Source organism: Saccostrea cucullata, unplaced genomic scaffold, assembly GCF_032062105.1.
Source record: "Saccostrea cucullata isolate Sc308-1 unplaced genomic scaffold, CSIRO_AGI_Scuc_v1 ctg1222, whole genome shotgun sequence".
In the NCBI taxonomy this organism is placed as follows: Eukaryota; Metazoa; Mollusca; class Bivalvia; order Ostreida; family Ostreidae; genus Saccostrea; species Saccostrea cuccullata.
The window spans coordinates 61,893-80,948 of record NW_026919891.1 but is presented as its reverse complement, the minus strand read 5'-3'; the positions used below and the strand labels follow the sequence as shown (position 1 = coordinate 80,948).

The following is a 19,056-nucleotide window of genomic DNA, read 5'->3' as shown; positions in this document are numbered from 1 at the left end:
AACACGGACCTCCGAAACATCAGAGGTGGGATCAGGTGTCATGGAGGAGTGAGCATCCCCTGCTAACCTGTCAAACCCGCCGTGTGCTCCTTGTCATGATCGGGAAATAACGGAAAAATCCGTCGTCAACGGTATAAAAATCCGACTAGGCCAAGTCAACGCTGAATAAGCTCTTTGTCTTGATATATCTCTGATTGCACACACTGAATATATGCAATGAACTAACAATTTTTTGAATATGAAAAACGTCATATAACGTCAGCCCTTTGACTCAATGATAAATTGTATTTGCTGACAAGGTCATTGTATCTACCATAGAACTTACGAAATGATGACTTTAAACGAGACTTCTGATATTCTTGTTTCATCAACTTGCTTGTCAATAATTAACCTCGTTTAAGAAATTGTTCATACGTAGAGCATGCTCTTGCGTATCGAATCAACTGAGATATATATACTCCGTATGCAGGTGATGGAGGTATATTGCTGCTTAAGTAAAGGAAGTTGACAATAGGAAAGTTAAAGTCATCACATTTATCAGATAGCTAGGTTGTTAGATTACCATTAACGTCTTTTTCAAGTAAAATATCCAAGTATGAAACAGATGTGTCAGACTCTGTGGTATCTTTTATTTCAAGAACACCAGGATAAATCGTATCGACGTAGGAATGGAAATTACCATTGTTAATTGACAATACGTCGTCGATATATCTAAATGTGGATTTGAAGGCCACAGCATTTCCTTCTTTTTGCACAAATTCTGCTTCATAAGAATATAAAAAAAGGTCTGCTAAAACGGAGCGCAATTTGTACCCATGGGAATTCCAATAGATTGTTGGAATACATGGTCTTCAAAAACCACATAGATATTGTCAATCAGAAACTCAAGCATCTCTTTGATGTCAACTTCAGAGTACTTGTGTGTGCAATCAGAATGTGTTTTAACAAAATAATTTTGCAAATGACCAATGACCAGGTAAGTAAATTTACGAGTTCCATTTTTATTGAAAAAGCAGCTGTCAGTGATATCAAAAAGCCTGGACTTTAATTTATCGTGTAGAATGGTTGTGTATAAAGTTGAAAAGTCGTAAGTTTTAAGCTGTTGATTTTGGTAAAATCTTATGATTTCAAATTGTCCAAAAGTTCTTTGGAATTTTGAGTATCCACAGCAACTCACACCACTTCTTGAATATATTGTTGCACAGTACTCTTGAAGTTTTTCCTTCACTACTGTCAATATCTTGGTGAGGAGTATGTTGGTTGAACATTTACAGGAACCCGCAATGTATCTTTGTTTGTAAGGATTTTTATGAAAATTGAAATAAATAAAAGAACTAAAAACCGAATATCCCTTTTTTAAACAGATAATAAAAGAAATTGCAACTTTTCCAGAATGCCTGGATACCTAACATTTATTAGAATTTTAAAACATTGCTTCCTTGATTTGGCTCTTGCATAAATTGCATTTGTATTATTGTTTTTACATTGAAAATACGAGAGACAATTGATTGTTTATAAGGTTTTGTTTCTGAACTTAAGTATTTTTATGTACTGGAGAGGGTTTTCTTCTAAAACTTAGCAAAAATGGAAAATAACATCAAATATTGAAATATAGGTACATGTTTGATAGGATTTGTTAGAAGGCTAGAAGAATGGGTGTTACTAACAATCGTTGCGCCCTGTGATTAGCAGATCTATTTCTGTATTCATATGAAGCATTTTTTTCAAAATCTTCCATATAAGCAGTAGAAAACAATCGTTTAGCCTTGAACTCGACATTTAGATATATCCACGACACATTATCAATTAATAATAATTAATTCTACCTCAGCAAAAGTCTTTATGATAAACGTGATGACTTCAACTTTTTAATCGTCAACTTTCCTTACATTAATTATCATAACCCTTATCACTTGATATAGGATTTATGCCTCTCAAATGATTCAAGAGTATGCTCTACGTATGAGCAAGTTCTAAAATAGGGCAATTTATTGACAAAAAGTTGATGAAACAAATAAGGATATCAAGAGCCTCGTTTGAAGTCATCATGACGTAATTTTGGTTGATACAGTGACATTGTCAGCAAAACAAACTATCATTTTGTCAAATGCTGACTGACAATTTCATATTCATTGTCATGGCAGTATTTGTAAACACATTGAATAGTACTAGTCTGTGGGTTTGTTTTCGTTATTTCCCGATCATGACAAGGAGCACACAACAGGTGAGACCGGTGAGCAAGGGATGCTCACTCCTGCACGGAACTTGATCCTACCTCCTATGTTTTAGAGGTTCGTGTTTGGTCTGCATCTAATTTGTAGTGTTTAAATGAACTTTGAGCTTGAATCCTGTTGACAGTCTGACTAAAGCCAGTCCGTTTTATTTCACTTCGTATCACGTTCTCATATAGACCCACAATGAAGTGAAATAGTGGGGATTTGCTTTAGAAAGACGATAGAGTTCGGTAAGTGTATATATCTTATCATTCATTCCTCTAGTGCCTTTAAAGCGACATGTAACTGTTTGGATGGAATGTAGAAGAATACAAGATTAAACAAAAGATGACGTCACAAAAATCATCAATAAGAATAAAAATGATATTTATAACAATACTTCGCTAGCAAAGGATTTAGAAGGATTTAAGATTACACCAAAATCTTAACATCTAGATCTCCGAGGAAAATAACAATGTAGTTCTAATCTGGTACCGTATACAGGGTTTTCTTGGCGGGTGTAAAATTTGGCGTTTTGCCTGCGCTAAGGTATGCCAATAATCTTGGCGTAATTTATTTTAGCGGACGCAGGCTTTAAGCTCTTTGCAGATGGACACTAATAAGAGTACTGACTATTTCTTTACTGACTAGAATAACCCGCTATACGGTAATTTCAATCTGTCAGGATCATTTTCGTCGTTTATAAGAGCTTGTTTTGTATTAAATAATCTGTAAAATAATAACAAAAAAGTTTTTCTTTCAATTTCAAATGTTTTACTGAGACAAATGTTCGTAGTATAAGTCTATAATATTTCTATCTTATGATAATCATTGCAGCTTTTAACTTTTAGTTTATTTTTCCAATGGGTTCATACTTTTACTATAGCTTTTCCGATATTTTGACCTGAGAATAGGCCTATGAAAGCAGAAACCATCTTGTCAAAGCCTTCCGTCACAGTCTCCTTATACTTCACCTTCCCCTGAAAAGAATATTATATGTTAATATGTAGACTACTTGTGAGGCTTGATAATCAAAGTAAAATGATTGAATTTTAAATGTAAATACGTATTTGGGAAACAAGATTACATAGTACGTATTTTGAAACAGTAACAAATTTTCATTCAACATTTTGACAAGTAACTAAAAAGTGAGTACTTGTAAACCTTCTGCAAAGGTGAAGAATTTTATGACGTTGTATAAGAACTTTTGATTTCAGAAATGTGAAGGTGAAGGTGATTTTGGGTCACGCAATTCAAATGGGGCTAACTCGTGGGCTCTAATTTCAGATTCACTATACCTATCTGTATACATGTATGTATGAACGTTAGAAAATACTTGTATTTCATATATAGCCCATCTTTACTCTTCAGGAATTAACCGTTCATTGAATAATTTACCTCTTGAATCCATTGTAACATCTGTTTTAATCCTTCTGGCCATTTCTGGACATGATGCCAACCTTGAATACCCTCCACACGTAACATATTCATCAATATTGGTCCGTATGGTAGGTCACCTAAAAAAATGCCTCATTTTTTTTCTTTATTTCAATTAATATCTCATTACAGTAAGAAACCAATTTTAGTTTTGTATTTTACAATATGAATGGAAGACTATTTTATCTATTGTGATGTATCATACAATAAAAACAAAGTAAAAGAAAACAACAGGTCTCAAATTTTGCTTTGTACATACATGTACTGCGAAATAACTAATTTGGGTGAGGGTCTAATTTTCCTGGTTTTCAAGGTATGAAGAGACCCATGAATTTATGTCCACCACGAAATGCATATTTTCACAAAATTTACTACTGAACAATTCTTTAACCACGAAATCAAATCCCCATGAACCAATATATTTTCCTCAAACCACGAAAATTGACCCCTCAAAAATATGTGATTTTACAGTATATATATGTATAAATAATATATGATATAAAAGACTAAAGTGGGAACGCATCCAGTTAAAATCTAAACAAGAAAAGTCAATGTAAATACAATTTACATTTTGACTAATAACCTTTATCCTTTTGTTCTTTGTTGTATTGGGAAATAGATCCACAGATAGCTGTCCTTCCACATTTGTTCATATGTTTTAATACAGTGGTTGTTTCTTCCCCACCAACCTAGAAAAAAATCCTTCTTCAGTCATACTTTTCAGTATTGCAAGCACATAGTTTAGTTTAAAGATAATATTTTTTTTAAAATAACAGGACACTCAATTATTGTCCAAATATCTTAAATCAGAAAAGTTAATCTAAAACACCTCAAACAATCCTGGTCAACCATTATCATAAAGAAACTAAAATTGGACTATCCTACGTCTACCTACATTATCGAAAAAGCAGTCCACTCCTTCTGGAGCGTGATCTTTGAGGGCCTTCTCTAGTGGAGTTGTTTTGTAGTTAAACACCTCATCGAATCCCAAAACTTCCTTTAGCCATTTACATTTCTCTTCACTCCCAGCACTTCCCACGACTTTACAGCCCTGAAAAACGACAATATGTGTCATAATTCATAATAACATGTATGTTCTTATAAACATTAAAGTCAAGCTAAAATAGAAATATGAATCTAAATATATTTTTTGTATTCTTAGCGCTATAATTTTTTGGAATGTAGATCAACTGAAATTCAAAGCAGATTGTTGTTCTTACTATGTGATCTTATTCCATCTTAAGAATATCCGATCCTCAGCCAGGAAGGATAACTCCAAAAATTAATATTTAATTTGAAATGCATCAAAATGAAGCTTGAAAATGAAATTTTTTCATGCAACAATTTTCATTTTAATATTTTTATAAGTTTCAAGGTTTTTGGAAGTCTTAGAAAAGGTCTTATAAAAGTTGACATTTGTACCCTATAAAAGGAAAAAAAAAATACAGTTTTAGAGAAATAAGATTTTCTTGGATCCAGCCTTAGATACCAATGCTTGTTAGCATAATATGAAATGAGAAATGATTTGTGGTGTCTTGCAGTGATAGTAAAAGCCTTTTACACTATGTATTATAGAATACATGACGGAAATAAGAGACAAAAAATACCAAATAAGTATAAAATTCATGACAATTTCTCTGAATGCCTGGATACGTATAGTTTTTTAATCTAAAATATGTTTGTTGATCAATTTGCAATTAGAAAATGCATTGCCGATATTCCAATTCGTTTTTTTCTGCAAAAATATTGAAAATTTGAGAATTTTCCCTACATAATATGATTAACTTTAATCTTTAACTTTCAAGAAATACTGTGGATAAATTTACATAACTTTGTGGATTCAGAGATACTTTTATGAGTATTTTTGATTACTTAACTGCTAATTTCATAAACCTGAGGATCGGACTACCTTAAAGATTTCGCTTTAGACAAAACATCGAGATTTGTCAAATTTACACGTATTCATTTGAATCCCTGTGTAAGTTACCTTGATTTTGGCGATTTGTCCCACAACATTGCCGACGGCTCCCGCTGCAGCATTCACAAAGACTGTCTCTCCATTTTTTGGACAACATGCCTCCAGAAACCCAAAGTAGGCTGTCATACTGATGAGAAAGAACAAATACGAACAACTTGTACAAAAACAAGGATTTGACACTACAGTAGTTTTACATCTATTCTTTGTATTAGCACCACCTTCATATTAAGATTATATTCTATTTTGCAATGATTTCCTTCGGGGATTTTTTAAAAAAAAATTCATAACTTTCATCAGAAATGAAAGTGATCAACTTATTTTTGTGATGCATGGTGTTGATAATATTCAGGACCTGCAATGATAATTTAATTCTTCAAGCCACATTCATCTAGAAAAAATAAGCAATGACAGTTCTGTAAGTGTTCAATGAAACTTGTATGGGGGCTCTATATTAACAACTGTACCTGCTCTTCTACTATAATGTCTTGCCAAGAACAAAACATCAACGATGTACGATTCAATGTTCAATAAATTTCCGTTACCCTGGCATTCCCAATGTTCCCAGTGCCAGTGATTTAGGTAGATCTCCCATGTCTGGAACTTTGTTGAGTTTGGAGGGATCTGATACAACTGTGTGGGACCTCCAGCCTAACATGCTCTGAACAATGGCTCCCACTGGAAAATCCGGGTTCTCACTTTTACTTACCCTACAAATATCTATAAAGATGCAAAGACGTACTTTTGATGCATGAATGCATGAACACTGTAATTTTCCATTTCCTATGTAAAAAGGAGATGAAAATTTCCTACCTGGCAACTTGTTCCCCCATCATGACAGAGTCTATTGGAACTGGAAATAATCTGAAACAGTAAAAGAACTGAGTACACAGGTCACAGGAAAAGTACCGGCACCCTGTACCTACATCACAACTACACTGTACTCACCTATGTATACCAGGAACTGGTATAACTACACACAAAAATAACTTCACGATAGTGAGTAGTGAGTACAGATATTTTGAATTACTTAGCCAAAGATGTCAATTGTATATTAATTAACATGTGGTTTTACACAACAACTGTAAGAAGGCTAACAAACTAAGCTTGTTTTTTACATGTTTCACATTCATTTCTCTGTTTAGAAGCTGCTGGTAGCCTACTAGAAATAAGTGGAAAGATAAGGAATTATATCCTTAATTTTTATAGGCACGTTTTTGTTTAAAATCAGTACTTACCTCATATATGGATCAACACTTAAGAAGACTGCTTCACAAAGAACTTCTAAAACAGAAAATAAAATAATACTTTGAACAGCGGTCAGCTTGTTCAGTTTAGCGTTAACCCAAAGGCAAAATGTAATGATATATTATAAATATTAAGTTATAATTTGTTACATGTATACTTCGCGTAATATTATATTCTGCGTTGATTAGGAAGCAAAATGTAATAACTAAAAAATTTAATGATCCCATTTGCGCTCCCCATGTAATTCTGTAAATGCCGCATTATAAGACTTGTATATACTAATATTTACATTTCCAATGTCTTTGTTCGAGATAACTTTACAAATAACTAATGTACTTTATTTCTCCATCAATGCACAATATTCCTGAATGTGATTTATTCTTAAATGGTAGTTCTAACCATGGACTTGATATTAATATACAAATATTTGAAGCTGTACAAACATTTATAGCAGCAACAAAACGTTTTATATATAGCACTGTCATATACATATATAGGTGTAATTCTTAATTGTTAGAAATACTCCCAAACCGGTACTACTTTGTATTTTGTCCCCCCCCCCCCCCCCCTGTAATTTGCCCTTTTTGTTATTTTGTTCATTCCATTTTTCTCTTTTGTACAATTTTTCTTTATATGACTTTTTCTGTATCTTTTTTCTTTATGTTACTTTGTTCATTTTTGTTTGTGTTTTTTTTCTCTTCTTTTGTACATTCTTTTATTATTACTATTTGTTTTGTACCTTGACCTAAATGTAGGGAGAGGGCTAAAATAGGCTGCGCCTGCTGCCCAATCCTATTCACGATACCATCAGTGAATAAAATATTGTTTAAATTAAATGCACTGCTTCATCAATAGAGTGCAGTTTTTAAAATTCACGTGCAGGGCGAGAGAAGCAGGGCTTGTAGCACGTGGATTGGCGGAATCAAGAGCATGTAAATATAAGGAATAACTGTCAGATTTATCAATTTCATGACGAAAATCAATCTATTGGCTTGCGTGATATTCGGCGTTTATGCAAATTATCACGCAAGCCAATCGATTGATCAGTCACATCATGAAATCGAAAAATAAGACAGTTATTCCTTAAGTAATATAGGTCTACCCCTCTATACTATAAAATCAACGTTGATTTTAAAGTATAGAGGTGCAGACCTATATAAAGGCCTACTTATCTTTCGTCATTTACAGAATTACATGGGGAGTGCCTATGAATAATCCATTTTGCGTTTAGCGTTTACAATGCGTTTATGTACATTACTTATTCGAGAGAACTATTGTGTTCTTTTTTTTTTGTTTTAAATTTGTATTTTCTTTTTTTTTTTTGTGTGTGCGAGAGAGATCCTGTTCCTTAAGGCAGGATGATTAAAACACACATAAAATAGTCATATGCCATTTTAAAGTTACGTGCAAAAATATCTCTCTGAGATCTCAATTGCTTTTGAGATAATACAAACGCTAAATAAAGCAACAAAAATAACCCCATTCACGAAGTTTTATCTATATAAAATAAACATTAGTAGTAATGACTTTGAAAACTTCATAAGTCAAAGAACATAGTTCATTAGCGTAAGGGTTTTTGATAATCACTTTTAGCAAATTGTTAGTTCTGTGTGTAAATTGTGTTGTAAAGCAGGAGAGGGATTTACTAATGTATGTATTGTTTGTTTACATTTTCAGCTTAAGCGGTTTCAGATTGTTCTGATTCTGACAAAATCGGACCGTGGTATTAGGATTGAAAAACTCACTGTCATGTCTTATCATTTATAGAGCTTTTTGATAGTTTTAAAATAATATTTTCATCAGAATATAAGCAATGATTCAACCTGTGACATAAGAAATCCATTTGCAACTTTATAGTGTAAATGAGCCACGGCTCTCTGGCTACTATCAAAGAGCTTTGATTTTTGTTTTAAATTTGTATTTTCTTTTTTTTTTTTGTGTGTGCGAGAGAGATCCCCCTTCCTTAAGCTCAACCGGAGGATTAAAACACACATAAAATAGTCATATGCTGTCAGTTTGAAGGCAGTGATAACATTTCCCCCACTCTACTCTCTCTGAGATTACAATGTACCCTCATCCTGTTCCCTCTTTGACGGATCAAAGACTATTTCTACTTACGTAGCGAGATGTACTAATACCTACATGTGCCTTATACCCCATTCATGCGACATGATTTGCATACCTCAGTATATTTTACACATGAGTAAATTTACTCACTTGTGCAATTTTTGTCGTATGAACTGATATACTCATATGCAAATTCTGCACAGTTGAGTAAATTTACACCTGGTCAGGACTAGGTGCAAATTAACTTTTGCATACACTTTGTAGCAAATTGTTAGTTCATGTGTGTAAATTGTGTTGTATGAACAGGCAGCAAATTTACTAATGTATGTATTTTGTTTTGTTTATTTTATAAATTTCCATTTTAAGTGTTGTTTCAGTTGTGTATGCATTGGCGTGTAAAATATCAGTCCGTAAACACTTGATTGGTTGATTGATTGTATATTGTTTAACGTTCTTCTCGAGAATATTTCACTCATCACTTTCCAGTGGAGAGCTGCAAATTTTGTCCTATACTCGGCACTTATGGCCATTGAGCAGGGAGGGATCTTTTTCATGCCACTGAAGGACCGGTCTTCACGTCCAACAATAGGATTCTAACCTGTGACATAAGGATCAACTCCTTACTTCGCAACTTTATAGTAGATCCTCTAACCACTGCGCCACGTGGGTGACTTATGGCTAGAAAGCAAAACTATTAAACAAAGAGCCATTATCCCCTCCGAGATAAATTTTCGAATTTTCAAAAACGAGGGCATCTTGCACCCATTGTTGCGAACCTATGTTTATGTCTCTAAAGATATAGATGTGGTCGCAAACAAGTGCCCTGTAGGATTAATAAATAGTGTCCTTACTATTCAATTTCTCTTCTTGGGAATGCTCCGGAGCTATGATAGGAACATGCATTCCATCAGTCGCTCGGGCCTCATTTCCGTTTAGCTCTTGATGACTTTCTTCTACCTTTCTCTGTTTTTAATTCAGGCAAGTTACTAATATATAAGTTAATGTTATAGGAATTTCAATAAACTAGTGAAAATAAGCATTCGTAAGTAACCTCCTTGGCACCTGATCTCACTATAAATGTTCAGGAGTTCGTGTTAATTTCCTTTTAACATATTTGTATTGTTCAAAGATTTTTGAGGTCGATCACTGTTAGATTTTTTCATCCTTTTCATTGTATTGGAAAATACATGATTATTATTATGTAATATTCAACCAGATATTTTATAGTGGCCTCGCACAATTGATGTACTGTAGATTTCCCAACAGCAAAACTTTTTTTATTTAGTCTTATTTCTGCCGAAGACGTCAAGTAGTAGATGGCAAGTCACCTTTTTTCTTTACACCCAACGGCTCTTCTACAATCTTTGGGACGGAAGCTTAAACATTTTCCAACAATAAAGCAATATGAGCTGTATTTTTGAGGAAATTATTTTGCTATTAAAATGTGTTATTTTGATTAATTTTTATCTAATTTAAACCATTATGTCTAAACCAAAATAAGTTTTTTAAATTGTTTCAGAAGAAATGTTTCTGTACAATCGAATATATAGCATTATATTTACATCCACTGAATATTTTTTCCTTTATTTTTTAAGAAAACCCATTGCGTTAATCACTGCATGAACTACAGTAGGCATGTCGCCTGTACAGATTTCTTGATCAGTGGCTGTTCCATCAATGAAACGTATAAAGACGTTCGCATCATTAATACAATAATTAATCTTTTTAATCCTACTTTAAATAATTATTTCAACAGATATAAATATAAACAATAAAATGTCTTTCTTTGTTTGTTCTTACTGGAATTAACGGTCGCAGCTATTGCAGAAAAAAATTATGTATTTTTTCTGCAACAGCTGCTTCCGTTAATTCCAGTAAGAACAAACAAAGAAAGCATTTTATTATTTAAATATAAGAAATCAATAATGCACAGGACAACAATAATGTCATTTTGCTTTAATTAAAGCTTTAAAAAAGTTCTTCCATCGCAAATATGAACAATTGTAGTTTATAAATGTTCTATTTTTCTATCATTGAAATACTAGTAGATGATTACAAATTTGCAACAAAATTTTCCCATGTCAATCTTGCATCTCATATTGATGATTTTAATAAGTTTTCCTTCTTCGTGTGTAAATTCTTATACATGTACCATTCTTTCTCCTTAAAGTCATTAACTAAGTTGTACCAAGAAATCAGTTGAACAGACCCCACCCCCAGTTTTTTGGAGGAAGATTTAAGAGTTTAGTCTTAACATTAAGTCTTATACCCAAACATTAAAGAAATACCCTTTTCTATAAAAAATCACAATTCTGAATCTGTCCATCTCCTTAGTGTATATGAAAATACTAGTATGAGGATTTACTAACAGTACATAAATCTCGTCTGAACGCATAGCAAATTAACTTTTACTTACATGTGTAGATTTACTTATATGTAAATTTGCACACATAAGTAAATTTTCGTCGTATGAATGGGGTATTAGTATTTAAACCTACTCAAAGTAGCTATTTAGTTTTATTTCATGATGTGATCAATCGATTGGCATGCATGATTATTTGCATAAACTACCTGTAGTAGGTAAAAATAGCCTTTTGTCTGGACCTGTAAAGTGTTTGACTTTCTTTATACACGTGACTGTCGTCCGTGTACACTAGTAATTCGCAGAGAAAATAAATCCCATTTGCATTTGAGATCTACTACATAAACTAAGCTGTATGTCTTTAAATGTTTAGCTGTACATAAACCAGGCAAAACTTCTTTGTAAGTAAGACAGCTTTTAACGATAAAATAAAAATAATTATCGTTTGTTTTGCCGCGTAAGACACAAGTAAGATTATGGTCAGCCACTTGCTGTTAATAATATACAAATAAAGTTTTTGTGAAAACAAATACATTTTATAGAGATTACACATTTTTTTCTACCTCCCTCTAAATTATCTATATCTGATCTGGCAATTCTTACTGTTTAGTTGTTTTTAGACGATATATAAGTGGCGGTCCAGAAAATGCCATTTTTTAAGCCAAAATCCATTTCTTGCACGCCTGTTTCCATCTCAGTTGCTTTCACTGTTAAAAAAAACTGACCTGATATATATTTATATTTTCCTTATAATTTGATAAATTACAGATATTTAAGGTCGCTAGTGCTCAGTGTTCACACCTTTAATTGGTATCAAAAAGCGGTAGCCGTGTTTGTTAATTAACATACAGGTAATTTTTGACATTAGACCCAGAGATTGAAATTGATTGATTTTATATTGTTTAACGCCGATTAAATGTGTAGCAATTTTTTAAAAGATCATTTATTTCGGCGGAAGAGAAAGTTGTAGTCTCAAGATAAGTGCTATAAATAGAAATCCTTTTAAACTGGTAATCTCTCTCTCTCTCTCTCTAAAGAGGTCGAGGAAACTACCTTATATGGATATTGTTGCGATTGCGCACAGAGGTGCTCACAGCAAACAATGGTCCAATCCAGTGAATGAGCCGAAAAGCATGATGGTCTACTACATGTTTATTTTTACTACAAACACGTGGGTCAGGGAAATTTAGGACGCGATTTCAAACGACTGTAGGAAAGTCAGCTATCAATTTTTTTTTTTGAAATGTGTTATGAAAAATACGAAGATTAGGTATTAATTAAGATTCCCCATGCTCACAGTAACAAACAAAGTATTCTTAAGTTGCACTTTTTTATTATTTACCTGTTATATAAACCCTCATGCACATTGATCATAGAACGTGAGTAGCAAATATTTCGTAGTTGTAACGTTATACGTTGGAAACATTGCCAATACGTGAGCACACCTCAGAGTTGATTGTTTTTGGACCAAGGAATAGTCGCGTGAAATTGACTTTTCACTGAAATCACAGCACGGGGAAAGCTGTCAACAAACGGACTTGTACAATGGAGTGGAAAAAACCCAAATATTTATCATTTGTATTTAAATGTGAGCATGGAATTAGTAGATAATGATGTTCATATTGTATTAAGTGTGTAAAATGCTTGGAAAAATGCATCAGGTTTTTCTGAGAGCGATTTTAAAAAATGGGCCTTTTAGAAACACACGTGTAGTAGTAGACCATAATGCAACTCATTGAGCTGATTGGTCGATTTGTCAGTCACGTTAGTTCCTCACTTATCATGTAAATTTATTCCTACGTCACAGAAAATAGTTTCCTCGACCTGCTAAACGACTTTAGAATTTTTCAATTTATATGCACATGATGCAGCTTACTTAAAATGTAAGGAACAAAATACGACTTTAAGTCATAGCTCGTGTACATTTAGGAAGGAGCTCACTGAGATCGACAGTCTACAATAAAGATATGTGGTGTTACAACTGAAGATTGTGGGAAGGAGGCTTGTATTGTGTGCTATGACATTCCATTCTCAATCCAGATTTATCTTCCGCTACGCTCTACGTGGGAAGAGAAGCGGGAACGACAACTCTGGATAGAGAATGATGTTAATCAAGTTAAGCCCCCCCCCCTCCTTTATGTTCTAGTAAAATGATATGTGAGAAATTGACTTAGAACTGGGGTGCTTAAAACACATCAGAACAGTTATACCAGATCACATTTAAAAAGGATCGAGTGGGGGGGGGGATTTAGAGACGGTACAGTGATAGTCCCTAATCCGATCCCCTTAGGCCACAGTTTTTATATCTTTCGGTTTACGGATCCGCCGACCCAATTTTTTCAGGGTCTAGAAAATAAAAATAATGGATTTTATCACCACTTTCGATAACTTTCCGGAAAATTCATGCCTGATCATCAGGGTTTTAATATTTATAATGCGACTGAGTCCCAAACATGTAATAAAACGTCTCATTCTTTCAAACGTTCCAGTGACTATAAACATGGCGACAAGCATGTCTACATGTATCTTTTAAAGTGCAAGTAAAATGTCTTGGAGATAATATGATGTCCAGAAACTTTTCACAGAGAATGAAAGAAGAGCAAACTACTGGAGATGCAATATTTCTTTTCCCCAAAGAGTCCTGTTAAAAACGTAATCTATGATTTTTATGGAAATAAAAATAACCACCAAATATCAGCTGTTTCAATGACATAACTTCGCTATTTTTTCCCATTGGTAATATTTTTCTTCCAATTCAAAAGTAAGGAATTAATATGTTGAAACTGAACAAAAAATGTAGAAATTGCACATGAAGATTATGTACGTTTTTTTAACTTGAATTTTATTTCCCAAACCCAGACACATGCTAAATTTTGTGATAAGTGAATGAAAAAATCAATAACCAGACAAAAGATCGTTTTCATGAATATAGGTCCCAGATATATGCCTTGTTGTAGACATTTTACTTTGACAGCCATTTGTAGCTAAAAGGTCATGCTTATAAAAGGAAATGGGCAACAGTGTAAGGTTTCACTAAAAGATTTAAAGATAATCTGTGACTTCATCTTGATAATTAATATAATAAAGTTTACAAGATTATGAATCTAAATCAATTTAAATTAGTTTGTTTTTTGTTTAAAAAAATGAATGTGTCATTTTTCCCAATATTCTATGATCAACATATTCAATATTTAAAAAGAGATATTTTTTTAAGATTTCAAATAAGATCTGAAGTATTTAAACCTTCAGTAAAATCATTTGTAGTTCCTTTTATTTGATTCTTATTTTACTACAAATAATTTTTTTCAAATTTCAGGAAATGTTTCTAATTTTTAACAATTCAAAGAAGGGTGGTGGTGTTTTTTGCTTTTTTTAAATTGGCGATGTTCCGTTTGAAAGAAGTTTCAAATTATTTTTATTTTTATTTTATCGCCACCCAATGGACTTTTTGGTTGAATAATCCGTAAACCTAAAGATAAAATAACTTTGGCCTTAGTCCTTACATTTTTTTAAACTGAGTATTAGTTTTAAGTTCGAATAACAAATCATCAATGTAAAAGTATTATAGTTTATATGCATGAATATAAGGTTTGGATAAATAAAACAACATTTATACAATATTAAAATAGATCTATGCACTTACCAAAGTCCGATCTAATATCCTAAAGCGTGGACCTCAAGGGAGTTAACTCACAAAGAGAGATAACTTCTTTTTTGTTTTGTTTTTTTTTCTTTTTTGTTTTGTTTTGTTTGCTTGTTTGTTTGTTTTTTTTTTTTTTTGGTTTTTTTTTTGTATACATCCCAAGTAAGTTAAGCTCTGCGAATGATCATGATCTATTTTAATTTCCATTCGATATGAAGAAGTACGAAAGCCCAATGAGCTCATTTTCCATGTTTTCGTAGGTAAGAAAAATATATTTTTCGCGTTATAACGCGAAACTTTCGCGATATAATACGAAACACGTTTATTCGCGAAAATATCGCGTTATAACGCGAAAAATTTATTTTTCTTACCTACGAAAATGAGCTCATTGGGTTTTCGTAAAGAAGTATGTGTACTGGAAAAACATGTATCAAAAATCCATGCATCTAAGAAGGAAGAGTTGTGTGAACTCGATCTGTCCTGGAGCTATCCCCATCCGACATACATGTGTATGTAACATGTAACAAGTGTCAACAGAAAGCCATTAGTAATTACATGTATAACGGTACCCTAAAATGTTATTATAAAACATATCCTATAGTTCTTTCCGAAATCATGAACATTGTCACAACTCAACAATTGAGATAAATTTAATATTCACTTAAAACACATAAATTTGCTCTAAAGTAATTTTGACATTGCTACATTGCTTGTGACAAGACCTTTCTTTAGCTAGGTACCAACATATTTTATCTCTTGACCTTGGAGTTTGACATACTTTTGCAAACAATTTCAGTTTTACCAGTTTTACAAATAACCTAGGCCATAACTTTTCAACAGTTGGTGGAAGGGCTTTATATTTTTATTATTTACAGTTGTATATTCATTGTGACAAGATCTTTTTTTATGGGTATAAATATTTTTGGCCGTGACCTTTGAGATTTACATACTTTTTATAACCCGTAATCGACAATTCGGGGGCATATAGTTTTTCCCCTGTTTGTCCGTCTGTCTTGCTGTCCTTTGCTTGTCCGCAAAAACTGTCACATTTCACCATTACTAACTTTTGATTGCTTAAATTGAAGCAATGGCTCTCTTTCACACGTGTATTCCTTGTGACAATACCTTCCTTTGGGTACCAACATATTGGATCTCTTGTCCGACCTTTTTACCTTGACTTAGCATTTTGACCCTTGCATCGATGTTTTACAAACACTTCGAATTTTTTGTTCAATCATCTGAAACCCTGAAATACTAATTACATTATCTTCATACAGAATCTTGAATTTTATGTGCATTTTTCTATATGGTTTAATTATACCCCCGCTCCGAATTATACCCCCGCTCCGAAGGAGAGGGGGGTATACTGTTTTACCCTTGTGTGTCTGTCTGTCTGTCTAGCTGTCTGTCCGTCTGTCTGTCTGTCTGTGTGTCCGTCCGAAACAAATTTTCGTCACAGTTTTCTCAGCAACTACTCATCGTAGATGCTTGAAACTTCTTTGAGGCATGCCATATGGTGGGATACATTTTTGCTAAAATCCGAAGTCAGCTTACTGTTTGTGCGTCTGTCCGTTTCATACATAACAAATTTTCGTCGCAGTTTTCTCAGCAACTACTCAACGTAGATGCTTGAAATTTTAACACAATCTTCTCTGAGGCATGCCATGTGGTGGGATACATTTTTGCTCAAACCCGATGTCAACTTCCTGTTTGTCTGTGCATCTGTCCATTTCATACATAACAAATTTTCGTCACAAATTTCTCAGCAGCTACTCAACGTAGGTGCTTGAAATTTTAACACAATCTTCCCTGAGGCATGCCATATGGTGGGATACATTTTTGTTTAAATCCGATGTCAACTTCCTGTTTGTCTGTGCGTCTGTCCGTTTTATACATAACAAATTTTTGTCGCAGTTTTCTCAGCAACTACTCATCGTAGATGCTTGAAATTTTAACACAATCTTCTCTGAAGCATGCCATATGGTGGGATACATTTTTGTTTAAATCCGATGTCAACTTCCTGTTTGTCTGTGCGTCTGTCCGTTTCATACATAACAAATTTTCGTAGCAGTTTTTATGGCATGTCAAACGTTGCTATATTCGATAATCTTGTGATGTATATTCAAAATCTTGTGATGTATGTTCGAAATCTTGTGATGTATGTTCGAAATCTTGTGATGTATGTGATGTATGTTCAATATCTTGTGATGTATATTCGAAATCTTGTGATGTATATTCAAAATCTTGTGATGTATGTTCAATATCTTGTGATGTATATTCAAAATCTTGTGATGTATATTCTTGTGATGTATATTCTAAATCTTGTGATGTATATTCTATAATCTTGTGATGTATGTTCGAAATCTTGTGATGTATATTCGAAATCTTGTTAGGCCTATGTATATTCTATAATCTTGTGATGTATGTTCGAAATCTTGTGATGTATATTCGAAATCTTGTGATGTATGTTCGATAATCTTGTGATGTATAAGGGTCATTTTCAAAAAATGTCCAAATTCCTGTTATACAAGCTTTTTTTGAAAATTTTGCAATAAAAATCAAATTTTTTTTACCTGATGAATTTAACAACAATCTATAAGTGTGGAAAAAAATTAAGTGCGATTAAAAATTGACTTGAATACTGAAAAAAGTCCTTCAACTTGAGTAAAATTAAAGAGAATTGCTTGTGATTTCGCCGGATGTTTGACTTCAACTCTGATTATTGATGTAGTAAATATAATTAAGCAGTGTAAAATGACCTTTATTGTATTGTACATGTTTAATACTGTCTAAATGCATGCTAAAATGTGATTGAAAAAGAGTAAGAATATGATTTTTTTTAAGTTAAGTGTGTGTTATTTTGGCCGTGTCCTTGGAGTTACCAGGACATAAAAGTTATCTGTAACAGTTATCTTTCCTAAAGAAACTCTTCACTATCAGCCTCCTTCTTTTTGTCTTGTTCCCGCCAAAATATCATGAGACACTTTACACAGATCTTTTATACCATAGGCACAATATGTGGTTGAAGGCAAGTTTGATTGCAATAGTAATTTATTTTTGAGTCCTAGGAGTTACTTTGATATTGTGATGATAATTTAATTTGCCATTTCTATGTTGCATTGAGCAAGTTTATAACAAAATACCTATCATCAAGGAGCTGTGCTTTATGTTCATAAGTCAGTTATTGCTTTTATACTTCCAATTATTTATATAATAATTCCCTGGTGTTACTGTCCATTTTGTTACTGCAAGAAAAGTTACTCTAAGGATGTATCTAGTTACTCCATGGACAATTTACATAGAAAATAATTAAAAAGAATGAAAGTTGGAGTCATATGTTTTATTTTCCTCCCTTATTTAAAACTATCCAGTAACTAATTTTGTTTTAAAATGCCAAATTATTTACTAAATGTTTTTACCATTTGAAAATCATATGATTTTGCTGTCTTGGTTATGCAAAGGACAAAATTGGGTAACTCCACGGACCAATTAAAAAAAACAAACTTTAAATTGCCAATTTTAATACAACATTTGTGTAAAGTTTATTACAATATAAAATAACAGAAATATTTTTATCAAATTGGCATTTATTTTTCATATTATGTTTCCATGAGCTATAAATTAATTCAATAAATAATTTGAGTAACACAAAGGACAATGTTTGGTAATACAATGGATGTAAAAACGATTAAATATTTATGTTATTAATATACTCTTGCATGTTATTTTGTTTCTGTAGGAAAATATACAACTTTTATTTCTTTTGAACAAATTGAAATATCAAAATTCATTATGTAATGCAATCATATCCCCTTTTATGCTCTTTAAAGTAACCTATGGTAACACCATAGACAAATTCAGTTACTCAAGGGACACAGCAAGGATTAAAGATAGAAAAATGAAACAAGCGTATTGCATATGGAGTGGTAATTGTGTTCATTGTATTGCAGAAAACAAATGTGGTGGGATATTGCAATTCAAGTAACAATAAATAATGAAGTGCTAAAAATATATGATGGTTAAAAATGGTAACACAAAGGACGTTTTAGGTAACACAAGGGAATGTAAAATAAGGCAGAATATGATCTGTTTTCTTTAGTCTGAGGATTCT

General features: G+C 32.8%; 1 protein-coding gene across 1 annotated transcript; it reads right to left on the bottom strand.

Annotated features, from left to right (window-relative positions):
- Positions 1 to 2,999: 2,999 nt before the first annotated feature.
- On the bottom strand, positions 3,000 to 6,988 carry LOC134239768 (prostaglandin reductase 1-like; the record flags this gene model as incomplete). The annotated part of the gene is made up of 8 exons (XM_062721918.1): positions 3,000 to 3,193; positions 3,612 to 3,730; positions 4,234 to 4,339; positions 4,546 to 4,701; positions 5,638 to 5,755; positions 6,171 to 6,335; positions 6,439 to 6,489; positions 6,864 to 6,988. Coding segments are annotated over 8 exons (951 nt in total), but the record flags the coding sequence as incomplete, so codon positions are not given.
- Positions 6,989 to 19,056: the final 12,068 nt, after the last annotated feature.